At 43.7% G+C, this 26,695-nt stretch overlaps 1 protein-coding gene across 5 annotated transcripts in view; it reads left to right on the top strand.

Annotated features, from left to right (window-relative positions):
• The first annotated feature begins 1,428 nt into the window (after positions 1–1,428).
• Positions 1,429–26,695, top strand: part of PTPN22 (protein tyrosine phosphatase, non-receptor type 22) — a 72,704-nt gene continuing 47,437 nt past the window's right edge. For 4 of the 5 annotated variants that reach the window (XM_008058372.2, XM_008058375.2, XM_008058373.2 and 1 more), the window contains exons 1-5: positions 1,429–1,648; positions 23,240–23,348; positions 24,106–24,182; positions 24,310–24,405; positions 25,448–25,486. In XM_008058372.2, the coding sequence (XP_008056563.1) occupies positions 1,562–1,648; positions 23,240–23,348; positions 24,106–24,182; positions 24,310–24,405; positions 25,448–25,486 (408 nt within the window). In that variant the 5' untranslated portion in view covers positions 1,429–1,561. The remainder of the gene's footprint in view (positions 1,649–23,239; positions 23,349–24,105; positions 24,183–24,309; positions 24,406–25,447; positions 25,487–26,695) is intronic. The other variant, XM_021712492.1, reaches the window with a different exon arrangement.

The following is a 26,695-nucleotide window of genomic DNA, read 5'->3' as shown; positions in this document are numbered from 1 at the left end:
TTTTGTCCTCAAGGAGTTTTGAATAATATTGCAGAACAGAAAGGATTGTGAATATCTTAAATAGAGGAAGTCCAGTTTTCTTCGTGATGGAGACTAATTTTGTTAACATACTATTTATTGAGTTTCTGCCCTCAACGATGGCACGATGATTTTGAGATGTTCTTATGCTGAGTTAAACACTTGAGTGAACTTGCACCCAGCAAGGAGAGAACTTACACGAGCTGAAATGTGGAAGCTTTTTCTAGAAGAGCCTGCCTCTCAGGACCAAAATGCCACATGCACAGCACAGCTTCCTGAAACAATGCCTTTTCCAAGACATTAGTTGTAGAGTGTCTTCTCTCAAAACAGGTTTCAGGCTTTCTGCCCTAAACGTTACACTGTGGTCAGCAAGGTGGTTGACTTTTTTTTTCCTTCCTGGTTGACCAGCGTTGTATGTGGGGAAATGGTGCTAATGCCTGGTCGGGCACTCTCCATGGGGCCACTTACTCCCAATCCTCCATAGGCCAACTCTCAGCCTTTATATCCAGAACCCAGGTAAAGGTCCAGAAACCACTGGGGATGTTGAGGGGTTACTCGGCGACACTTCCCTTAATGGAAGTCAGCACTTCCCCAGCCCTAGAAGAGACACAGCCTGTCAGAAGCAGCTGACTTCGCTTCATCCAAAGGAGAGTTTGAGGTCTACATGGTGGACTTAAAAGCTCTGAATAAGGATGCCTTCTCTGGCCAGGTGCGGTGGCTCATGCCTGTAATCTGAGCACTTGGGAGGCTGAGGCAGGAGGATCACTTGAGCCCAGGAATTTGAGACCAGCCTAGGCAACATAGTGAGACCTTGTCTCTACAAAAACATTAGCCAGACGTGATGGCACACACCTGTAGTCCCGGCTACTCAGAAGGTTGAGGCAGAAGAATTGCTTCGGCCCAGGAGGTTGAGGCTGCAGTGAGTCATAATTGTGCCACTGCACTCCTGCCCGGGCAATAGAGCGAGACCTTGACTCCAAAAGAAAAAAAAAAGCTTTCTCTGATGATTCACACTGACAAGAAACCTTTGGGCAAACAGTCCAGGTAGTTGTGTAACTTCAGACAGTGTCTGTCTCCTTTTCTGGGCCTGACCGAACTTTGCAGAGTCCATGGGGACAAGAGGAAGCAGAAAAGTGTCAACCTGGGCTTTTGTGCTCATTGGGGAAATGGGGAGAGGCAGAATCATCCATGAGACCCGTATTTCTGCGGGTTTTGCTAATGGGTGATGGAGTGGAACAGTCTCAGAGCTCAGCAGACCACACTGCATGTTCTGGTTAGCCTCATGTTTGTCAAAAACGTAAATTGTACCCAGGTTCCTTTGTTGAGAAGGAAGGCGCTAGGGCCCTGGAGTGAGGTGATGACTGTGACCACAGAGGCGGTTACATACTAATTTCCTCTGGGGCTTGTGATGAAGTCAGTAAACCACAGCCTTCAGCATGCTCTGCTTAGGCAGCAGTGGCTTCTCAGTGGTGCCACGGCCATGACATGCATTTGACATACCCTCTTTCAACCCATTCATAGACTGTTTCGCTTGCACTGCAGCATGGACCAAAGAGAAATTCTGCAGAAGTTTCTGGATGGGGCCCAAACCAAGAAAATGAACAAAGAAGAGTTTGCCAATGAATTTCTGGTGAGTGCTGTGTGTGACACTCTCAGGGTTGGGACATACACTGTTTTACTGATGGTGATGGTTCAGCTTTTCTAGACTAGACTGCTCTTGAGGTCAATATCAGATCCTCGGGAGGAAGATGGGAAGAAAACAGACTAAACGTTTGGCTTCTCTGAGTGGTTTGTGTGTCTTCAGGTATTCTCTCAAAAATACTGGTTTTGATTTTTTTTTTTTTTTTTTTACTGGTTCTTTGGAGTTTGGCTAGGAAACCTACAGAAGACACACAACTCCAGATGTAGAAACACAAATATTAATGGAACACCCGAGTTCCTCAGGTATCTGTTGTTTATGCTTCAAATTACGAATTTTAGTTAATATGAAGAGGAGAGAGACCCAATTAATTTTTCATGGAATATTACGTCTCTAGCCTCTCCTTGGAGTTCCACTTGGTTTTTCAAGAGCACCCGAACTACCCACTGCCACATTTCTTTCTTTTCTTTCACCTGTGAAAAAAAGAGAACATGTGTTTTTGCAATGGCAGGACTTCCTTAACTTCTTGAGCGTGGAGAAGTGGAAAACCAGGGTGGGGAGCAGACATGAGCGACGATCAGAAGAGAAGCTGGAGGGCAAGTAGCCTCAGGTTGAGTGGATTTGCTCGCCCCAGGAGCTTTGCAGGACCTGTGGTTATGGGTGCGGTAGCAGCTGGTAGGCCTCATTCACCCTGTGAGCTGGCATGTCAGATAGATAACAGAAGGTGACTGAGAGTGCCTGGCGTGTACTTTGGAATACTTCCCGCTGGTGTTTCAGAGCTATCCGAACTTTAAACTTGAGCTCCTCTGTTGTGGAAAAACAAGGGAGCTGCGGTGCAAAACCTAAAATGAAATCATGATTTTTGTCACCGACCAAATGATCAAGTAGTTGGTATGTTCCTTAATCTCCCCAAGTCTCTGTTTTCTAGCATATAGCTGGAGATAATAATGTATGTCCTACCCGTCCTCACAGGATTGTTGTGATGATTAAATATCAATAGTAATCATTCAGTGTAGTCATTTATTCAGTGCTATTTATTGAGCACCTACTGCGTACCAGGTTCAATTCTAGGCACTGACAATCAGAAGTGAACAAAAAGAACAAAAAACTTCTGCCCTCAGGGAGCTAACATCCTGGTACAAGATAGAAGAAGTGAAAACATTCTGAGAGTCTCAAGTGATTAAGTGACCAGGTGTTGTGATAGGCACTCCTGTGGTCCGCTCAACTTGGATAATATTGTGGTGTCATGAAAAATATGCTCTCACTGCCACTACCCAAGCAGTCTGAGCTGCTTTGGCTGAAGTGGTAGAAGTTCTAGCTCATGTGTCTGTTTAGACATGTGCCTGCCCCAGGACTGGAATTCCTAAGCCAAAGTCACCCAAAGCATAAGCATAAAAGGTGAACTCAGGAGGCTGAGGCAGAAGGATTGCCTGAGTCCAGGAGGTCGAGGCTGTGGTGAACCATGATCGTGCCACTGCACTCCAGCCCAGGCCACAGAGTGAGACCCCCAACTTAAAAAAATAGTGAGCTGCGGGTAGTGCCAGCCTCTGTTCTATTTTGACTGTGTTTTTAGAAGAATGTAGACATTCCTAATATTGTACCTTTTCTAGTTCAGGTGATTATGAACTGTCACCAAAGTCTAGCGGCCACCTCCTACTTGGTTTCTCTGCCTCTTACCTTGCCTTCAATCAATTTTCAGTTCAACACCCAGGCGATTTTTTTTTTTTTTTGAGTTAGTCTCACCCTTGTTGACCAGGCTGGAGTGCAGTGATGTGCTCACTGCAGCCCTGACCTGCTGGGCTCAGGCGATCCTTCCGCCTCAGCCTTCCAAGTAGCTGGAACTACAGAAACACACCACCACACCCGGCTAGTTTTTGTGATTTATTGTAGAGACAAGGTCTCACCAAATTGCACAGGCTGGTCTCAAACCCCCCAGACTCCGGCAATCCTCTTGCCTCGGCTTCCCAAAGTGCTGGGATTACAGGCTGAGACACCGTGCCCGGCCCAATATTTTACTAATACAAAAATGGCCATTTTTTCCTTCTGCTTGAAAACTTTTTAGAGCCTATATTTTCTTTAGCTGTTTAAAATTATGAAACATAATACACATCTAGAAAAATACACAAAACATGTAAGAATGATAAAGCAACCATCACCAGGGCAACTACCACCCAAGTCAAGAAGTAGAACGCAGTCAGACCCCAGAAGACCCCTTCCCCAGCGGGCTCCCCACCCTCACCCACACCCTGTCCTGCCCTGCCCAAGGGATAATCATCGTCCTGACTTTTATATTAATCACTTCCTTGCTTTTCTAGCTTCTGATTTTAAGGACCTTGTTTTTGGGTAGTGATTAAGTGGAACCTTACTGTTCACTGACTCATGTCCTCCAGTGGAAAAAATAGTCTTGTCCTCAGCCCCACCTAAAGTTCAAATGAGACATCCGAGAGAGCGCTTTGGGGGAGTAGGGGAGTGGTGAAGGGGCCCAGGTCGCTGGCTTGGACAAGGTAAATACTACCATTTAACTGGAGGACTTTCCACCTGGTCACGATCCACAGCCCACTTTAAGCCTTTGATGCATTCTTGATTTTTCCGAGGACTGATTCTGTGACCCAAGGCCACTGTTGGCTTAAATGGTGGTGGCTTTGTGGGAATTACCAAAAGGCATCTCTACTTCCAGGTAGATTCCCTCTGCGTCCTCACGCCCTTCCCCCCTCTCCCCTGCAGATCGTGGCTCAGATTCATTCCCCACTGCCCCCTTGGCTAGGTATCTTTGTGCACAACACGCCACAGACTGTCCCCTGTACAGCCGGCTTATACATCCTTGGATTCAACCAACTGTGAATCGAAGTTATTTGGAAAAAAAAAAAAATTTTTTTAAATACAGCATAACCATCTGCCTAGCATTTACACTGTATTAGGTATTACAAGCAGTCAGAAGGTGACTTAAAGTACACGAGAGGATGTGTAGGATGTGCAAATACTTTGCTGTTTTACAGAAGGGACTTGAGTGTCCACAGATTTTGGTATCTCTGGGGATCTTTTAACCAATTCCCCACAGGTACCAAGGGACAGCTGTATTCCTAATTAGATGTGGCAGACCTGCTGTGACAGCTGCTTTAGGTCTTTTCCCTGTGCCAAGAATAAATTCTATAACTTTTTTGTAGGTGGGGCTGCCACCAACCACCCACCTAAGGTTTTTCTACATCCATTCAAGTATTTATTGAGAGCCTACTGTGTGCCAAGTCATGTGCTAGATGCAGGGATGCAATGCAATGTTCTATGCTTTAGTGGGGCTTATTTTCTAAGACATTGGAGGACGTCTTAGAGAGGCAGACATTAAACTGTGACTCTATTAAATATTTAAGGATAATTGTGATTGGGTGAGATGTCAAGGAAACTTCAACATTCATTATCTTATTTATTATTTAAAAAAACCCGTGAGGTAACTGCAGCTATGATTTCTGACTTATAGATGAGGAAACTGAAACTCTGTTCGTTTAATAATTGGTCTAAGCTCACTCAGCTCTTCAGCAATAGAGATGAAATTTAACCCAGATGTGTCTTATTTCAGAGCTTATGAAATTAATCCTAATGCAGGAGTGTCTTCCTTCAGCCAATGACACTGAGTTCCTTCAAGGGCCCAGTCTGAGTTAAGTGCACAGTTAGTGTTGTTTCTATATAACAGAAGCAGCATCATGCAACTACATGATGGGACATTTCTTGGCTGGGCGTGGTAGCTCACACCTGTAATCCCAACACTTTGGGAGACTGAGGTGGGAGGACTGCTTGAGGCCAGGAGTTCGAGGCCAGCCTGGACAACACAGTGAGACCTTGTCTCTGCAAAAATTTTAGGTGGGACTACAGGTGTGGTGGTGTGCACCTGTAGTCCCAACTACTCAGAAGGCTGAGGCAGAAGGATCGTTTGAGCCCAGGAGTTCACAGCTGCGGTGAGTTGTGATCCTGCTACTACACTCCAGCCTGGGTGACAGAATGAGACCCTGTCTCTAAAAAAATATAGAATAATTTTAGAAAATAAAAAAGATAACTTCTTTTTTAAAACAATTTTGTTTGGGATTTTTTTTTTCTTTGCTAATTTCCTTGTAAATCCTGACATTGGTCCTTTGTCAGTTTGTGAGCATTCTCTCCTATTCTGTAGGTTGCCTGTATACTCTGTTGATTATTTCTTTTGCTGTACAGAAGCTTTTTCATTTAATGAAGTCTCATTTATTTTTGTTTTTGTTGCATTTGCTTTTGGGGTCTTTGCTTAGGTTGATGTCCAGGAGGGTTTTTCCTAGGTTTTCTTCTAAAATTGTTATGGTTTCAGGTCTTACATTTAAGTCTTTAATCCATCTTTTTTTTTTAAATTAGAAAACATAGTTTATTTAGAAAGTAAATTAGAGAGAGAGAAAAAGAGGAGATTCACCTCCCCAAGGTAGGGGAGGGAGCCAAAGCTTAAGAAAATGTGACCTGGCCACAGCTCAAAGAGCACATGGCCACACCATAGCTTAGCAAGGCAATGGCCCTTTAATCCATTTTTATATATGGTGGAGATAGAGAGCCCCTGAAAAAGTAAATTTCTTAAAGCTACTTTAAAAGGCTTATTACTGTTATTTTTATGAAACAATATTACTGCAAATTAAAAGAAAATAAACTCACCATAGAACCAACATTCCAACAACCAAAAACAATTTTTTTTTCTCTTTTAATTTCTTTATTTTAAAGGTGTGGGGTGCAATTCAGGGTTAGGTATACAAATGTTCATTATGCAGGTACCGTTGTTGATGAGATGTATTACCCCTCCCCCGGCAGATTCCCTAATCAAAAGTTTTTTGTGAATTTTCTAGTTCTTGTCTGCTTATTAATTCTTTTTTTAGATTAGAAAATATACTTTATTTAGAAAGTAAATTGGAGAGAGAGAGAATGAGAAAGAGGAGAGTCACCTCCCCAAGGTAGGGAAGGGAGCCAAAGCCAGGAAATATGTCGGGCCATAACTCAAAGGGCCTGTTTATATGATTTTTAACTGTTATTGTAATTATAGCATAGATACAATTTTGTATCTTCATATTTTCAGTTAACATTATATCAAAATTATTTGCTCAAGCTGGTGAAAATGTATGTAAGTTTTCATAGCTGGTGATACGGCATGGTGAAACGAGAGAATAATATTCATAATAGCAAATATTTCTCTTAGAGGCACTGTTCTAAATACTCATATATCAACTCATTCACTCCATTGAGGAAGGCACTGTTATTATTTCCATGAGGAAACAGACACAGAGAGGTTAATTGACTTACTCAGGTTCACATAGCTAGCAAGCAGTGGACTTGGATTTCAAGTTCAAGGAGTCTTGCTTTATCATCTGAGGTCATGGCAATTTTGGAGTCCTATAAATCTTGATTTGAATTTAGATTCTGCCTATTATGACCTGTGTGCCCTTGAATGAAGTCAATAAAAAGTGGGAACAAATCCTCACTTTGTAAAATTGCCATAAGATAATGAAATACGTATATAAACTGCCTGATGCATAGGAGATGCCCAGATAGTTTAATAATTTCTCTCTTGTTAGACATTTATGCTATTTCCGATTTTTCATGATTGTAAATAACATTGCAATGAATATATTTGTTCATGTGGTTTTTCCCTTCTTTTGGATTAATTGTGAGGCTAGGCCGGGCTTGGTGGATCATACCTGTAATCCCAGCACTTGGGAGGCTGAGGCGAGAGGATTGCCTGAGCTCAGGGGTTTGAGACCAGCCTGGGCAACTTGGCAAGACCTCATTTCTACAATACATAAAAAATTAGCCGGGTGTGGTGGCACATACCTGCACTTCCAGCTATTTGAAAGGCTGAGGCAGAAGGATCGCCCAAACCCAGCAGGCCAATGCTGCAGTGGCCGTGAGCGTGCCACTGCACTCCAGCCTGGGCAACACAGTGAGACTCACACACACACACACACACACACACATCCTGAGTCTAGATCCCCAAAAGTGTTATTACTGCGTCAAAGAGTGTTAGCATCTAATTGGTTCAGTATTGCCAAATGTATTTCCAAAAGAGTTTTTCTAATCTGTAATACATGAGTTTATCATCTTCTTTACCCCCTTGCTGGTCTTAATCTAATAACCATAAAAGATAATAATAGATAATTTTTTTGCCTTCTTATCATGGACTAGGTAATCTGCTAAGTGCTTTACCAGATATGATCTCAGTTAATCACTACAACAACCCGAAGAAAAAAGTATTACCTTCATTTTAACCATGAAATGGCAAAGCAAGGATTTGAAACTCTGATCTGTTTTATTCCAAAGTTTCTTAGGCTCTATACTTAAACTGCATTAGGTAAAAGCATAAAATGATTTTTAAAATTTAACTAGTGTAAAATAGTGCTTTGTTATTTTACTTATTTGATTCCTCCCTCCCTCTCTCCCTCCCTCCCTCCCTTCCTCCCTTCCTCCTTCCTTCCTTCCTTCCTCACTCACTTGCCCAGGCTGGAATGCAGTGGTATACTTTCTTCTGGGCTCAGGTGATCCTTCTGCCTCAGCCTCCTGAGTACCTGGGACTACAGGCATTCAAAACCCCGCCTGGCTAATTAGCTAATTTAAAATTTTTTTTTTGTAGAGATGGCGTCTGGCTATATTGCCCAGGCTGGGTTCAAGCTCCTAGGCTCAAGCAATCCTCCCATCTTGGCATCCAAAAGTGCTGGGATTATAGGCATGAGCCACTGTGCCTGGCCTATTTGATTTCTGAAAAAGTTGCACGATTCTTTTCTTTCTTTGCCCCACTCCCCCACAATGATTTTCATTCTGCGTTTCCTCATATACATTTTCTGTTCATCTACTTTCCACCGTCAGAATAGCTGACTCATGGAATTGTGTTTTAAGGTCAGGCGTGGTGCCTCACGCCTTAATCCCAGCACTTTGGGAGGCCAGGGCAGGAGAATTGTTGGCGCCTAGGAGATCAAGACCAGCATGGGTAACATAGTGAAACATCTCAAAATAGAAAAAAAAAAAAAAGAATCATGTTTTAGGTTTGTGCTAAAAGTGCTCCACAAACAGAACCTCGTTCTTCCCAAAGAACCTACGCAAATGATCAAGTCCTGCATAGCCCAGCACTCAAGCACAGCTCCATCTTCTTCATGTTCTTTTTTTTTTTTCTTTTGAGTCGGAGTCTCACTCTGTTGCCTAGACTGGAGTGCAGTGGCCGCTCCCGGCACCGCAGCCTCGACCTGCTGGGCTCCAGCGATCCTTCCGCCTCAGCCTTCCAAGTAGTCGGAATTACAGGCATGTGCTACCACGCCCGGCTGATTTTTTGATTTATTGTAGAGATGAGGTCTTGCTGCCCAGGCGGGTCTCGAACCCGCGGGCTCAGGCAATCCACTCACCTCAGCCTCCCAAAGGCGCGGGATTACAGGCTGAGCCACCAAGCCCGGCTTCCTTCATGTTCTTATCCTTGTCATGCTTCCTCTACCATACAGTCTGGCACACATGTTGTCACCTGTGCCTTGAACATTCCTCACACTCTTCTTGACCTAGTTGCCTTTTTTTTTTTTTTTTGAGTTGGAGTCTCACTCTGTCACCCAGGCTGGAGTGCAGTGGCACGCTCACAGCCACCCCAGCCTCAACCAGCTGAGCTCAGGCGATCCTTCTGCCTCAGCCGCCCAAGTGGCCGGAACTACAGGCAGGCGCTACCACGCCTGGCTAATTTTTTGATTTATTGAACAGACGAGGTCTCGCCAAGTTGCCCAGGCCAAGTTGCCAGGCTGGGTTCAGGCAATCCTCTTACCTGGGCCTCCCAAAGTGCTGGGATTACAGGCTTGAGCCACTGCACCCTAGCTGGCATTTAATCACTCTTTCGATCTCACTTTGAGGGCCACTCGGAGAGGCTTTTCCTGACCTCCCTAAATGGAACACATCTCTTCTGATACGTCTCAGCAGCACCATCTGTTATTTTCCATAGCATTTGCCACAATTTCAATTTTACATGACGTGATTAATATCTACTTCCCCATCAGAGAGCAGCTCCGCAAAGGCAAGGCTCATAGTTCTGTTTATCTTGGTATTCTTAGTGATTAGCACAGCACAGAGTTTGGCCTGTGGTATCCACTGAAGCACAGAAAGGTTAAACAACTTACAAAAGATCACACAGCTCATAAGTTGTAAACTAGCATTTGAAACACAGCTATCTAATTTTGGAGCCTGTGTTCTCGGTAACTTCCAAACCTGCTCTACTGCCTCCAATTATCCATTGGCCTTTATTTTTTAAACTTTTAAAAATTGTGAAATATCTTATGGCTTTACAGGGGCTGAATAGAAAAGTATTTGTACTTAAAAGTTTTGTGCATTCATTAAGAAATATAATGATGTCTTTCCTTTAACACTTTAAAGGTTGATTGGTGTTTAATATCATGCAAATAACATGGTGAATAATAAGATGAGGTATTTATAAATTCAAAAGTAAATTACTCAGAAGCCAGGGGAAGATTTTGAGAGAATGAACAAAACCTTCTTAGACTGTATAGTGGCTAGAACACAAAAGATATACAGAAAATGTAGGCCCACAATGTATTCATTGGCTTTAAGTACCGGTCTAATTTTTAGAGTAAGTGGGACTCTGATAGGAAAAGATATGTCATAATTGACAGATTGATGCAGTCTCAGGAACAGTAAATAATACCCATGTCCTCTTACCTAGACATCTACGTCCTTTCTTCCTTTTAAGCTCTTGAGCCCCCTAAAATTAAGGATTGTGTGTTTCAAACCTTTTGTTTATTACTGTTGCATCACGTATGCTTGTGACCAAAATATTTTTATTTCTATAATGTCTGTAACTTACTTAAATACTTAGCAAAGTCAGTGTGATATTTACTTATTCAACGCATATTTTGGCCAGGCTTTATTTCAGACACGGCAGTGAACAACACAAACAAAAATTCTTGCCTTCGTGGAGCTTGTCTCATTTACTGTTATTCAAATCTAAGTGTATTTGTTAACAATTTACATTCTAGTGGGAATCAGCTAGTATTGATTGATTGATTGATTGATTGATTGAGTCGGAGTCTCACTCTGTCGCCCAGGCTAGAGTGCAGGGGCACACTCACGGCCACCACAGCCAGACTTGCTGGGCTCCGGTGATTCTTCCGCCTCCGCCTTCCAAGTATACTACAGACACACGCTACCACACCCAGCTAATTTTTTGATTTATTGTAGAGACGAGGTCTCACCAAGTTGCCCAGACTGGTCTCAAACCCTTGGGCTCAGGCAATCCTGTCGCCTCGGCCTCCCAAAGTGCTGGGGTTACAGGTTGAGCCATCACGCCCAGCCTTGATCAGCTAATAGTTAATCAGAAATGCCATACTCCCAAAGCAGCTACCATAAGCACTTCAGAAGCTATTCCTGTTAGCCCTAAAGATGATATGAAAAATGTTAGAAATGGGCTCTTGTTGAAATCAGTGGCATTCCATGTATGTGAACTGTCTTAAATATTTTGGTGATATGCCCATCCCTTATAATCAGTGCATAGATCTGGTATATTCTCTGCCTTTCAGAATGGCTCTTTGGATTAGTCAAGTCTGAAATGGATTTGGAAGGATTTTAATTGCCTATTGCTGGCTAAAAAGCTAACAGTTATGCCTTCGGGATATTGCTGGAAGACCCTAAATAGAACCCTGATGGTAGGTGTAGTTGAGGCATCTGGAGGAACAAGAACTGAAATTTCACTGAGTTTACCAAATAAGATTGTATGAACTATTTTGCACTGCCTGCTAATAATTTTGTCTAATAAATGTTTACCTATATAGCTAAAATAATTGTGAGATATAACATATACACAGAAAAAGCTTTAAACATAGACATACAATTTAACAATCAGCAACAAAGCAGGCACCCAGATAAGCACCACTCAGCTCAAGAAATAAGAACCATGACACGTCCCTTGGGTGTCCTTCCAGATTGCAACACCCTCTGCAAGACTAGAGGTAAGCACTATCCTGAAACAGCTTTTCTTTGTTTCTCTGCATAATTTTTTTCTTTTTTTTGAGTCAGGGTCTAACTCTTTAACACAGATAGAAGTGTTGTGGCATGATCATGGCTCACCACAGTCTCGATCCACCTTCCTCAGCCTCCCAACTAGCTGGAACTACAGGCACACACCACCATACCTGGCTTTTTTTTTTTTTTTTTAATGTTTTGTAGAGTCAGGATCTTGCTATGTTGCCCAGGCTTGTCTCGAACTCCTGGGTTCAAGCAATCCTCCCGCCTCCGCTTCCACCTTCCAAAGTGCTGGGTTTATAGGTGTGAGCCACCATGCCCAGCCCTGAACACAGCTTTGATTAGAGTGTATATTCTTCCTTTAAAAAATATATATTTTTTGAGTCAGAGTCTCACTCTGTCACCCAGGCTGGAATGCAGTGCCATGCCCAAGGCCACCCAGCGTCGACCTCCTGGGCTCAGGCGATCCTTCCACCTCACCTTTCCAAGTAGCTGGAACTACAGGCATGCTCTACCACGCCTGGCTAATTTTTTACTTATTGTAGGGACAAGGTCTCACCAAGTTGCCTGGGCTGATCTTGAACCCATGGGCTCAGGCAGTCCACTTGCCTCGGCCTCCCAAAGTGCTGGGATTACAGACCGAGCCACCGATCCCAGCCTAAAAACATTTTGAAGTGAAGAACTTACAAGTAAAAGTATAGTGAACTGAAGTCCAAATAACAAAAATACCACCTATACCACTTTACCTGTCAAGTGAACCTATATTTAAACAGTATGATCCCAGTATTTGTCAGAATTCAAACACATGAAGTTTCATATATTGCTGGTATAAACTTTCCGGAGACAAAATCTGTATACCAACAATCTCCAACCTTTTTGGCATCAGGGACCGGTTTCGTGGAGGGCTATTTTTCCATGTACCAGCGTGGGGTGGAGGGAGGGGGGAAGGGATGGTTTGGGGATGATTCAAGCACATACATTTATGGTGCACTTTATTTCTATTGTTGTTGTGTTGGAAAATATAATGAAATAATTATACAACTCACCATAATGCAGAATCAGTGGGAGCCCTGAGCTTGCTTTCCTGCAACTGGACAGTCCCATCAGGGGGTGAAGGGAGACAGAGACACCCAAGTGTGTTGCTGATGTCCAGTCTCCGCCGTAATCTCGTTTTAGTTGCTGTCACTGCAGAAAACTCTGCTTCCCAAACATAGAATGTTGGAACTGGATGCAGGCTTTTCAGTGCTGATCTCACAGGAGGAAGAGCTCAGGAGGTAATGCGAGCAATGGGAAGTGGCCGTAAATACAGATGAAGTTTCGCTCCTGCTGTGTGGCCCAGTTCCTAGCAGGCCACAGACTGGGTATTAACAGGCCACAGACCTGTTGTATGCCATTTCAGATACTTATTTGGTAATATGTCTCAAAAGTCTTTAAAATTGAAGCATTCTTTGACCACTCTTAAATTAAGGAAGTAATGAAAGGTATTTATATTTTGGTCACACATTGTAATATTGTTTAGGATTATGAATTATGAACTATTGGAAGCAACTTAAATGTCCAGCATTATAAAGGAACATGTTAATTAACTTATGTTATAAATCTGAACAATGGAATACTCTGTCCGCCGTGAAAAACAATATAGAAGAACAGAAATTGACACGTGAAAAGAAAAGTTTCAAAACACTGTGTACAGAGTAATCCCATGTTCATTACACACATGTAGGTAAAAGATTGGAAGGTGGCCAGGCTTGGTGGCAGCCTGTAACCCCGCGCTTTGGGAGGCCGAGGTGAGTGAATTGCCTGAGTCCGCGGGTTTGAGACCCACCTGGGCAACTTGACGAGACCTCATCTCTACAATAAATCAAAAATTAGCTGGGCATGGTAGCGCACGCCTGTAGTTCCAGCTACTCAGAAGGCTGAGGTGGAAGCATCGCCGGAGCCCAGCAGGTTGAGGCTGCGGTGGCCGGGAGCGGCCACTGCACTCCAGTCTGGGCGACAGAGTGAGACTCCAACTCGGAAAAAAAGAAAGAAAAAAAAAAGATTGGAAGGTAAAATTATAAAATATTAACAATGGTTAACTCTGGGTAATGGAATTATAAGTGATTGCTATCATCTTATTTTCATTTCTCTGTATATTGTAAATTTTATTAAATGAATATGAGTTACTTGTTAATTTAATTTAACTTAATTTTTTTTTTTTTTGAGTTGGAGTCTCACTCTTGTCGCCCAGGCTGGAGTGCAGTGGCATGTTCATGGTCACCGCAACCTTGACTTGCTGGGCTTAGGCGATCCTTCCACCTCAGCCTTCCAAGTAGCTGGAACTACAGACACACACCACCATGCGCGGCTATACTTGTTAATTTTAAAACTCTATATTTAAAATTTTCCTTTAGTGTTATTGGATTTTACTTAAACAACAAAAAGAAAAAAAAAGGAGGGCAAAGTTTATGTTTCTTGGGGGTGCAGTATTTTTGCAGAAAAGACAAATATTGCATTTATTAAATACAAAGATTTATTTATTAAATATGAATGATTCATTGAGTCCTAATAGAAAGAAGATACCTAGTTCTGAAAACCAGGTATAAGTGCTGATGTTTGTCTAAAATATGAGGGGGAACCCCCCAAAAACAAAATTTATTTATAAAAAATTGTGTATTTATTCTCACGTATTTAAACTTCAGTCATCTTCAAAGTACTCTCTGATGCAATGCACATATCTAGATGCTTTTTCCACTGCTCAAAACAGTTTTTGAACTCATCAATTTTGATGCCTTTTAGTGCTTTTGCTGTTTTTTGTTTCACCTCTTTCACACTGGCAAATGGTTTCTTTGAGAACTTTTTTCATCTGGGGAAGTACAATAAATAAATAAATAAAGGAAAAAAAATCACTGAAGCTGAACGCAGCCTCTCCCAACAACACTAGCTGGTACACTGATGCCAATGGGTTCCTGGAACAATTCCCTAGTGGGGGAAGCCTGTACTAATTTTTGATTTATTGTACAGATGGGGTCTTGCCAAGTTGCCCAGGTGGGTCTCGAAGCTGTGGGCTCAGGCAATCTACTCGCCTCAGCCTCCCAAAGTGCTGGGATTACAGGCTGAGCCACAAACTCAGCCCCCTGCTTGTTTTTAAATGTTTATTTTTATTTTTAGGAGACAAGATCTCACTACGTTGTGCAGGCTGGTCTCGAACCCCTGGGCTCAAGCGCCTCGGCCTTCCAAAGTGCTGGGATTACTGAAGCTGAATGCAGCTCTCCCAACAACACTAGCTTGTACACTGATGCCGGTGACTTCCTCCACGGGAAGCCCAGCTAATTTTTGATTTATTGTAGAGACAAGGACTTGCCCTCGTTATCTTTTGGCTCGCCCTCCAAAAGATAACTCTGGGGTCTTTGGGCGGGGAGGTGTTCCCTGGTACACTAGAAGCCTTGCTGGTATTGTAGCAATTTCTGGAGACTCATCAGACCCAAGACGGTCCAAAGACCTGGCTGTCTCTTGGTCGTGTAAAGGAGAGTCGCTACATCCTGGTTCTGCTTGTATTTATGGCAGCAATACTAACTGGATAGCTGGAACAGAGGCCCTCCTCCAGGCCAGTGCACAGACACCCGCTGAGCTGTGAGGACACGCACGTGTGAGTCGCCTATCCCTTGAACATACTTACCAGCATTTCTCGACCTTTGTACACATGAAAGGGCAAACTGTTCTGCTGTCACCACCAGAATAAATCTCTCACATTGCGTCTCCAGCCTCTTACTGGGGACCAGCTCATGCCATATTTTTAGTTAGATGCAGGACGTCTTCAATACAGTTCTTGCCATATCCTTACAGTTTACAAATCTAACATTGAACCTTTCGGTTTACCCCCCAGTTTAGCTACCACCTACCCACCCCACCTGGCCCACGATTGCACTGGAGACCCGGCTCTGAGTGTTTGTCTGTCTTGGAGCCTGTGGTCTGTGCTCAGGGCGGTTCAGCCTTACCCTCCATTCCTGCTGCTTGTTGGGCTCAGAGGCCTGCGCTCCAATTCCGTTCTTAGCACTCATGCTTTCCCTGTCCTGTCAGAGGCTTGGAATAAATAATACTGGCCTGAAGCTGTGAAGCATTGAGGAACCATCTTGAAGAGTTGCAGAGACAGCCCGACTTTGTCCTCTCCTACCTAGCCCAGGAGGGTCAAGTTTGATTTTCCTCTCCCTAAAATGTATCTCATGCTATGTCCTCTATACAGTAATGTAGTGCTTGACTGGGGGGCGCGGTGGCTCATGCCTGTAATCCCAGCATTTTAGAAGGCCGAGGTGCTTGAGCCCAGGAATTCAAGACCAGCCTGCGCAACGTAGTGAGATCTTGTCTCCCCAAAATAAACCTAAACATTTAAAAATGAGCAGGGGGCCGGGCTCAGTGGCTCAGCCTATCACCCCAGCACTTTGGGAGGCCGAGGCGAGTAGATTGCCTGAGCCCGCGGGCTCAAGACCAGCCTGGGCAACTTGGCAAGACCTCGACTCTACAATAAATCAAAAATTAGCCGGCATGGTTGTATGCACCTGTAGTTCTGGCTACTTGGAAGGCTGAGGCAGAAGGATCACCGGAGCCCAGTGTGTTGATGCTGGGGTGGCTGTAAGCGTGCCACTGCACTCCAACTTGGGCGACAGAGTGAGACTCCAACTCAAAAAAAAAGAAAGAAAGGAAAAAGAGCAGGGCATGGTGGCGCACGTCTCTGGTCTCAGCTACTTGGGAGACTGAGGTAGAAGGTCACCTGAGCCCAGGAGGTAGAGGCCGTGGTGAGCGGCAGTCATGACACTGCACCCCAGCCTGGGTGACAGAGTGAGATGTCGACTAAAACAAAACAATACTGTAGTCCTTCAAGGCAAAGATGGTGTGACCCTGTGCTTTCCTTTTTCTTTCTGTTCTCTTTTGGGAGTGACCTCATTTCACTTACTCACCTAGAAGACCCATGTAACTCAGTCTTAGAGTCTGATGGCTTTTCATTCTGCTTTCTTTTCTTGAAAGAAAAGGGATGGTATAGTCTCCAAGCCAAATGAACTTTCTATTGGCTTGTCAAGCACACACAGAATCTGGCTGCTTCCACATTCCAGCCTATTTCAGGGCCCACAAGACACCACCTGATTTCTCTTGTTGGTGCTTCCTCTCGGGAACACACATTTCCTACGCTATAGCTGGCAGAGATGTGCCCTCACCCTCCCACCTCCTATCTTTCCTTCCCAAGCCTCAGGCCACCCCCATGGTCCTGTCTTCTCCTTTATACCCTTTTGCTTTTTACCCTCAGAGTTCCTCTGCTTCTGTTTTTCTGCCCTTATTCTGCCCTGTTTTGTTCTCTGTTTGGGGGCTGGAGTCTGGGGTCTGGCAGGAAGAGAAGAAGAATAGAAAAAAGAAGACCTCACAGTGGTCTGACCTTGAGGTAAAATGTCTGAGGCAAAAAAATTTCAAAGATTCCACACTTTACAGTTAGCAGTTCTGTATGCATTTCCTGTGTGGTGTCCTGCTAAGTAAGAGTGTCTCCCTTTGTCACCTAGCCAGATGACTCCAGAAGGAAGAAAGAGGTAGGGGGGAGAAAACCATTCTGCTTCATTGTTGAAGGTGGCAGTGAAGGCAGCTAAACAAGCATAGGTTGCGCACACCCAGAATCTTTATCTGTGGCATCTTGCCAAATTAGTTAAAGAATGTCTTACAAAGAGAGCTTTGTGTATAGCATTCTCCCTCCCTAGAAAGCATTCCGCAAACAAAACAAAACAAAACAAACAAATGAAAAGGGTATCACAAGGAGTAGGCAATGGGCTTAGTTCTGGAGATTTCTAGAAGGAACTGTCCTGGGACTCAAAATTTTTTCAGCAGCCCTGGGATCAATAGCAACCTGAAAGTGACCATTCTGAAGTTGCCTAAAAGTAGAGAGAGCTGAAGAATTACAACTTCAGCAGAGATACTTTATAGTCTCTCATGTGCCTTTGCTACATTCTTAGTTAAATTCCCAAAGGAGTCCATTTGTATTCCTGGGGTAAAGATTTGCCATACAGACATCATTTCAGCTTCTCTCCTCCCGAATCCAATCTTGAAAACCCACAAGAATTCAAACTACGATAGTTCCCCTTTATCTATGTTCAGGACCCCCAGTTGATGCCTGAAACTGCATTTGATACCAAGCTACATATACTATTTTGTTTCCTATGTGTATATACCTAGGATGAAGTTGAATTTATACATGAAGCATAGTAAGAGATTTGCAACAGGGCCAGGCGCTGTGGCTCATGCCTGCAATCCCAGCACTTTGGGAGGCCAAGGCGAGAGGATTGCTTGAGGCTACGAGTTCAAGACCAGTCTAGGCAACGTGGCAAGACCTCATCTTTACAAAATAAATATTTAAAGACAAAATTAATTGGGTGTGGTGGCACGCACCTTTAGTCCCAGCTACTCAGGAGGTTGAGGAGGAAGTGGATCCTTGAGCCTAGGAGCCTAGGAGTTCCAGACTGCAGTGAGCCTTGATTGTGCCAGTCTGGGTGACTCAAAAAAAAAAAGAAGAAGAAGAAGAAGAGAGAGAGATTAACAATAGCTAATAATGAAATAGATCAATTATAACAATATGCTGTAACAAAGTTATGTGAAAGTGGTCTCTCTCTCTCTCTCTGAATACCATAATATTTTTGGACTGCAGTTGACTATGGATAACTGAAATCGTGGATAAGAGGGAGACTGCATGCTAAGAAACTAGAATTGAAGAACTGACTGTATACCTGCTTTTCGATAGGTCATCTATGTCTGGTTGAATTCTAGAAACAGAAAAAAATGGTCATTGTAACAATACATGTTGGCATTTATGGTCCAGCAAATAAACAAGCATTGGCTGTCTATTTCATCTAGCATCCTTCATTGGAAAAGCTTATATTTCGGCCAGGCACGGTGATCCCGGAACTTTGGGAGGCTGAGGCGGGAGGATTGCTTGAAGCCTGAAGTTCAAGACTAGCATGGGCAACATAATGAGAACTCGCATTCAAAAAAGTGATAATAATAATAATTAAATAAATTTTTTTTTTAAAAGAAAGAAAAAATGTAACTGGGCATGGTGGCCCATGTCTGTAGTCCCAGCTACTCCAGAGGCCCTGGAGGTCAAGGCTGCCGTGAGCCATGATCGTGCCACTGCATTTCAGCCTGAGTGATGGAGTGAGACCTTGACTCAACAAAACAAAACAAAAAAAGACCCTTACATTCCTATAATAATCTGATGTACATCATTTAATTAGATTTACATTTGGTAATTCTTTGTGTAATTTTTCCTCTCCTCACAGACTTATTTAGATATTTAACAAGTTATCCTGAACCAATTTGGAAACCTAATGATGAATTTGAATGATTTGTTTTATTGCTTTTGTTTTGTATAACTCACATTTACTTTAATGTTTAATATTAGAAGAGTTGTGGTCCTTATTTAGAAGCTTGGTAATATTTTTTGTGACCAGAAATATGCCATAGGAACTTCACTCTTGTTCTCAATTAGCCTATGGCAAAATTGATTTCATTATACATCATTTCGCTTAAAGTTGCAGTTTCCTGGCTGGGCTTGGTGGCTCAGGCTGTAATCCCAGTACTTTGGGAGGCAGAGGCGAGTGGATTGTCTGAGCCCACGGGTTCGAGACCCACCCGGGCAACTTGGCAAGACCTCATCTCTACAATAAATCAAAAATTAGCTGGGCGTGGTAGCGTGCGCCTGTAGTTCCGGCGACTTGCAAGGCTGAGGCAGAAGGATCGCCAGAGCCCAGCAGGTCGAGGCTGCAGTGGCCAGGAGCAGCCACGGCACTCCAGTCTGGGCGACGGAGTGATGCCAACTCAAAAAAAAAAGTTGCAGTTTCCTGGATGATTTGCTGGATAAATTTTTATTCTCTGCTACCTCTTTTCTCTCTCAGTCTCTTCTTAGTGTCATTGGATCTATATTTTAGGCTCTTTTTTCTTCATCCATTGTTTAAAACGACTTAATTAAGTCTCCTTATGGAAACTCCTACAGAGAGACACACATCCTCATTATGTGAAAACATCTTATGAAATACATGCAACTAAGTAGCAGTCATTAGTCATTGCCTTATTTTAACATGTTTTAATGTTGCTAGTCACTTGAGAAAAGTTCCTTCTTTATTTCCTTCTCTTTATTAGTTTGCCCTGTGAAACCAACAGACAATATGCATGACTGAGAAATGCGAAAGTAGTACTGGGGATACATTTGTGAGAAAGAAAAGTTTTTTTGTTATTGTTTTTTGAGTTGGAGTCTCACTCCGTCGCTTAGACTGGAGTGCAGTGGCATGTTCCTGGCCACCGCAGCCTCCACCTGCTGGGCTCCGGCGATCCTTCCGCCTCAGCCTTCCAAGTAGCCAGAACTACAGGTGCGTCCTACCACGCCCGGCTGATTTTTGATTTATTGTGGAGATGAGGTCTCGCCAAGTTGCCCAGGCGGGTCTTGAACCCGCGGGCTCAGGCAATCCACTCACCTCGGCCTCCCAAAGTGCTGGGATTACAGGCTGAGCCACCGAGCCCGGCCAGAAAGAAAAGTTTTAAAGAAATCACATTTCGCATCATCGTCAGTTCCATCAACTTGAAAGAGCCTGGAAGTCCCCTTTAGAATCCTCATAGTGCGAGGACAGTGTGATAGAAAGGTAAGTTAGTTTGGGATCCTACTGGGGAGAGGCTTAAGCATCCCTGGTGCCAAACAGGATTCATGGAAGTTGTTTTGAGTATGGGAGAGATAAGGAAAGCATTATTTTAGTAAAATTAATTTGATGTCATTATGTCCAGTGGATTTGAGTGGAGAAATGTGTGAATATAAATTAAGAAGAAACTGTGATAGTTCAAGCTTTAAGGAAAGGGCTAAACTAAGGTGTCTATCATGGGCATAGGAAGGAAGGTCACTGCAAGACCTTCTTGGAAAGGGTCCTTGAACGTGCTGATGGAATTGGAGGTGGGGATTGTGGCAAGGGGGAACCCAAAGTGACTCTCAGTTTCTAGAGTATGGAATCTGGGATCGATTCAGTGCCACTGGCATTGACAGTGGGCATGGTGATAATGTTGGTTTTATTTTTTATTTTTTAAGTCGGAGTCTCACTCTGTTGTCCAGGCTAGAGTGCAGTGGCACACTCACGGCCATCGCAGCCTCAACCAGCTGGGCTCAGGCGATCCTTCCGCCTCAGCCTTCCAAGTAGCTGGAACCACAGGCCTACGCCACCATGACCAGCTAATTTTTTGCTCTTTCGTGGAGATGAGATCTCGCCAAGTTGCCCAGGCTGGTCTCGAACCCCTGGACTCGGGCAGTCTCCCAAAGTGCTGGGATTGCAGGCATGAGCCACTGAGCCCGACCATGTTAGTTTTAAATACGCTGAGTCTGGAGCTGTATAAGATACTCAAGTGGATGGAATTTAGTAATCAAATCTCAATATGAAATTTTGAAAATTCTCCAATAGAGGCTGGAAATATAATTCAATTTGAATCAGTTAAATAAGCCAACAAACACTTGTGTGCCTTCCATAAAAGTATGTGGTATTTTGAGCAAATGTGTATAGTGAGAAAAGAGTTGAGGATTTAACTTTGGAACTCTAGGTAATTCTCAGTTAGAGGATAGAACAGAACAGAGAGCCAATAAGAAAGAATGCATAGGTCTGGCGCGGTGGCTCAAGCCTGTAATCCCAGCACTTTGGGAGGCCGAAGCGAGAGGATTGCCTGAGCTCACAGGTTCAAGACCAGCCTGGACAACTTGGCAAGACTTCATCTCTACAATAAATTTAAAAATTAGCTGGGCGTGGTGGTGCATGCCTGTTGTTCCAGCTACCTGGAAGGCTGAGGTGGAAGGACCGCCGGAGCCCAGGCTGCGGTGGCCGTGAGTGTGCCACTGCACTCCGGCCTGGACGACAGAGTGAGACTCCGACTCGAAAAGGAAAAAGAAAAAAGAAGAAAGAAAGGGTGTGTGTGGGAAGAAGAAGGCAGAGAAGAAAGAGAACCAAAAAGATGTAGACTAATAAGGGGCAAGGGAAGAGGAAGTTTCAAGAAGGAAGCTAAAGAGAAAGAAAGCTGAGTAGATGCTGAGGGATCTAGCCCACAGGAAGTAATTAATGCTCCTCATATGACCATTTGCCATTCAATGGGGAAGAAAATAATGAGTGTTATTTTCTTTAGTTTAATTCAACAAATATTTTCTTTGCGTATCATAGACGTCATCTTTTGCAAATTGGGTAAGGATTCACAAAAGTCAGCTCTGGTAGATGTGGTTTCTTTGAATGATAATGAAAAGAAACATTTTGGGACGGGATTTATTCCTAAGAAGAAGCCAAAGAAGAATGATCATTTCCTCTGATCTGAAGTTTTGATCTATAGTGTAGTATGGAACGTGGGAATAATTTTAAGAAGATGCTTCACTGTCTTATAGAATCTAGTGCAACTAGATTCAGCTGGCCCCTGCCTGACCCAGTCGTATTCTACCAATAGAATATGATGCTATTTGAGGATTATTACTTGGTGGAGGGGTGGGTTTGAAGTTTGGGTCTTATAATAAAATGACTGTTTTTAAGGCCAGGTGTGGTGGCTCACACCTATAGTCTTAGCTCTTTGGGAGGTTGAGGTGGGAGGATTGCTTGAAGCCAGGAGCTCAAGACCAGCCTGGGCAACATAGTGAGACCTTGTTTCTACAAAAAATTTTTAAAAATTAGCCTAGTGTGCTGGCACTGCCTGTAGTTCCAAGCTACTCGAGAGGCTGAGGCAAGAGGATGGCTTGAGCCCCTAAGTTTGAGGCTGCAGTGAGCTGTGATAGTGCCAATGCATTTCAGCCTGGGTGACAGAGCGAGAACTTGTATAAAAAAAAATAAGTAAATAGAGGGCTGGGCTCGGTGGCTCAGCCTGTAATGCCAGAGCTTTGGGAGGTCGAGGCAAGTGGATTGCCTGAGCCTGCGGGTTTGAGACCTCACCTCTACAAAAAATCCAAAATTAGCCAGGCTTGGTAGTGCGTGCCTGTAGTTCTGGTTACTTGGAAGGCTGAGGTGGAAGGATCGTAGGAGCCCAGCAGGTCGACGCTGGGGTGGCCGTGAGTGTGTCACTGCACTGCAGCCTAGACCACGACGTGAGACTCCAACTCAAAAAAGAAGTGACTGCTTTTGGGACTGAAATCTTTGAGATTTTGCAAGATATAAAGAGCTTGTATTTAGCTTAAGCTTCATTTCTACTTAGGAAAAAAAGTGATCCAAAGTTTTTAAAAAAATGAATAGAATTTAACTTTTCTGTTGACCCGTTAGCTAAATACCTGCTATAAAGAAAGTTAAACACTTACTATCTGCCCATTGGGTGGAGCATATAGCTTGCTTTCAGGGGATGTTTGGTTTTTAAAATATTCACTAGTCTCGCCCCCAGGTTGTAGCTGTTTGTGGCTCTGCTGCTGTCAGCTGCATGATCTTTTCACTTCTCCAAATGTCACAGAACTCTCCATCCTTAGGCTCCGCAGCTCTGTCATGCATGGGCTCAGCCCCCAAGGACGCACTCGGGTTGGGCGATGGAGAAGGACTGCTCTCTAAAGATAGTTTCTTAACTCCTTTCTCTAAAAGGATTATTCTTGGAATTTTATTGCAGAAGCTGAAAAAACAGTCTACCAAGTACAGGGCAGACAAAACCTACCCTACAACTGTGGCTGAGAGGCCCAAGAATATCAAGAAAAACAGATACAAGGATATTTTACCCTGTAAGTTCGACCTCTTCCTGTAAACTCATACCTTCTCCCAAATTCAATCGTTGCTATGTCTTTTCCCCCATTTGCTTGTTGATCCTAATCTTGGAACATGGCCTTAACAAATTAGGTTTGTGCTTTTTTGGTTTGTTTTTGTTTTTGGATTTGGGGTCTCACTCTGTCACCCAGGCTAGAGTGCAGTGGCATCATCATGGCTACAGCAGCCTCGACCTGCTGGGCTCAGGCGATCCTTCCGCCTCAGCCTTCCAAGTAGCCGGAATTACAGGCATGCGCTACCATTTGACTTATTGTAGAGATGAGGTCTCGCTGCCCAGGCAGGTCTTGAACCCGTGGGCTCAGGCAATCCACTCACCTCAGCCTCCCAAAAGCACGGGATTACAGGCTGAGCCACTGAACCTGGCTTTCTTTTTTAATTTAATTTTAATTTTTTTAGTTGGAGGTTCACTCTGTCGCCCAGGCTGGAGTGCAGTGGCACGCTTCCGGCCACCGCAGCCTCAACCTGCTGGGCACAGGTGATTCTTCCTCCTCAGCCTTCCAAGTAGCTGGAACTACAGATGCGTGCCACCACACCCAACTAGTTTTTTGATTTATTGTAGAGATGAAGTCTTGCCAAGTTGCCCAGGCTGGTCTTGAACCTGTGGGCTCAGGCAATCCTCTCACCTCAGCCCCCCAAATTGCTGGGATTATAGGCGTGCGCCACCACATCAGGCCTAAGCTGTCTTAATTACACTGTCTTTCTTTTATATGGTAGATGATTACAGCCGGGTAGAGCTATCCCTGATAACCTCCGATGAGGATTCTAGCTACATCAATGCCAACTTCATTAAGGTATGCTGAAAGGAAATAAAAGCACTCCATGTTTCTCTAGGTACCCATAAAAAGGGGAGGGGAGGACTAGCTGGGAAGAAGATGGTATTATTTGTAGTTACCCCGTGTCATTTCGTTTCCTCTTTAGGGAGTTTATGGACCCAAAGCTTATATTGCCACCCAGGGTCCTTTATCTATAACTCTCCTGGACTTCTGGAGGATGATTTGGGAATACAGCGTCCTGGTAAGTGCAGAATTACTTTTGTTACCTTGTTTTCTAGTTCTTAAGGATAGAGGAGATCGGGTGTCAGGATGTGTGACTGAAGTTTCCTTTCTATTAAAACCAGTGTTTTGGCCAGGCGTGGTGGCTCAAGCCTGTAATCCCAGCAATTTGGGAGGCCTAGGTGAGGGGATCGCCTTAGCTCGTGGGCTTGAGAACAGCCTGGGCCACTTGGTGAGACTCATCTCTGCAGTAAATCAAGAAATTAGCTGGGCGTGGTAGCACGCGCCTGTGGTTCTGTCTACTTGGAAGGCTGAGGTGGAAGGATTGCCTGAGCCCAGCAGGTTGACGCTGGGGTGGCCATGATCTTGCCATTGCACTCCAGCCTGGGCAGCCGAGTGAGACTCCAACACAAATAAATAAAAAAATAAGTATGTAAATACATACATACATGCAAACAGTGTTTTAGGCCCAGTGCCTGTAATTCCAGCACTTTGGGAGGCCGAGGAGGAAGATGACTTGAGACTGGGAGTTCAAGACCTGCCTGGGCAACACAGTACAAAAATTAGCTGAGTGTGGTGGCACAAGCCTATAGTCCCAGCTACTCGGGGGGCTGAGGCAGAAGGATCACCTGAGCACAGGGGGTTGAGGCCGTAGTGAGCTGTGATCATGCCGCTGTACTCCAACCTGGGCGACAGAGTGAGACTTCAACTAACAAAACAAAACAAAACAGTATTTTTAATTGGTCAGTGAAATTTCAGAGTGCAGACATCTACTAGTCAAAATCACAATGTCATTCTTGTTTAAGGAAATGAAAGTTCCCACCTTGACAGGCTCATCTGGTAACAAGAATTTACTGATTTGACTAGGGAGAGGGGAAGTGGGGGCAGAAAGAAGGAAGAGTAAGAGCAACATTTCATGTTGTCAGAATTTCTTTTTTGGTTAAAAAACAGACAAAACAAAACAGAAACAGAATGACTGACACTTTTGGGCTCTGGGACGCATGCACTAACTGCTCTTTGTACTTAAATAAATGTTTACATTTTTATCTATTTCCTCCTCTCAGATCATTGTCATGGCGTGCATGGAGTTTGAAATGGGAAAGGTGAGTTACTTTCTAGAATCCCCTGACGTAAAGGTAAAGAAAAAGGAGGGGAAATCGACAGCAGAAGTTTCCTTACGTGTGCCTAGGTAAAACATGTCCTAGTCCTAGTGTCCAGTTTGGAAATGCCACATAACTTTCAGGATTTGGTCAGTTGGTTTACCCCTAAGAACCTCTTTTATCCATTGTTCCCAGTAGACTCTATGTTGTAAAGTAAAAACAAGGTGTGCTTTTTAAAATAACACCTCACTTTCCAATTTCTTTTCATTGGCCATCTTTAACTGCTAGTCAGAGCTTCTTACCCTGTGCTGGCCAACATGGCATCCACTAGCCACATCTAGCTACTGAGCACTTAAAACACACCTAGTGTGACTGAGGAACTCAATTATTTTATTTTAATTTATTTAACTTTTTTCACTTCTTTCCTTTTTCCTTTTTTTTGAGTCAGGGTCTCACTCTCTTGCCCAGGCTGAAGTGCAGCGGCAATATCTCGGCTCAGTGCTGTCTCAAACTCCTGGGCTCAAGCTATCCTTTTTCCTCAGCCTCCTGAATAGCTGGTACTACAGGTGTCTGCCACCACACCCAGCTTTTTTTTTTTTTTTTTGTAGAGACGGGGTCTTACTATGTTGCCCAGGCTGGTCTCAAAGTCCTGAGCTAATTTACTTAATTTAAAAGTTGATTATTGGGAAACTATTATTGGGAAACTTTAAGTATGTTTAGAACAATGTGGGTATGTGAAATATTTTACAATGTAAGCTTTATGAAATCTAAATGGAAATAGCATATTTCCAACGAAAATGTGACATGCTAATTAAAGTTAACTATAAATATAAAATAGCCACTGCATTTTGAAGACTTAATTTTAAAATGTCAAATATCTAGTGACTACTTTATATTGATTACCTGTTGAATTTTTTTTAATATATTAGGCTAGGATATATTATTAAAATTAATTTCACCTCTTTTCATTTTTGAATGTGGCTATTAGAAAATTTAAAGTTAGCTGGGTTCGGTGGCTCAGCCTGTAATCCCGCGCTTTGGGAGGCTGAGGTGAGTGGATTGCCTGAGCCCGCGGGTTCGAGACCTGGCTGGGCAACTTGGTGATCCCTCATCTCTACAATAAATCAAAAAATTAGCCAGGTGTGGTAGCGCGCGCCTGTAGTTCCAGCTACCTGGAAGGCTGAGGTGGAAGGATTGCCGGAGCCCAGCAGG

This window comes from Carlito syrichta, unplaced genomic scaffold (assembly GCF_000164805.1).
Source record: "Carlito syrichta isolate Samal-C Ts95f unplaced genomic scaffold, Tarsius_syrichta-2.0.1 Scaffold303316, whole genome shotgun sequence".
In the NCBI taxonomy this organism is placed as follows: Eukaryota; Metazoa; Chordata; class Mammalia; order Primates; family Tarsiidae; genus Carlito; species Carlito syrichta.
The sequence above is the reverse complement of the archived record's forward strand: the minus strand, read 5'-3'. Positions and strand labels throughout refer to the sequence as shown.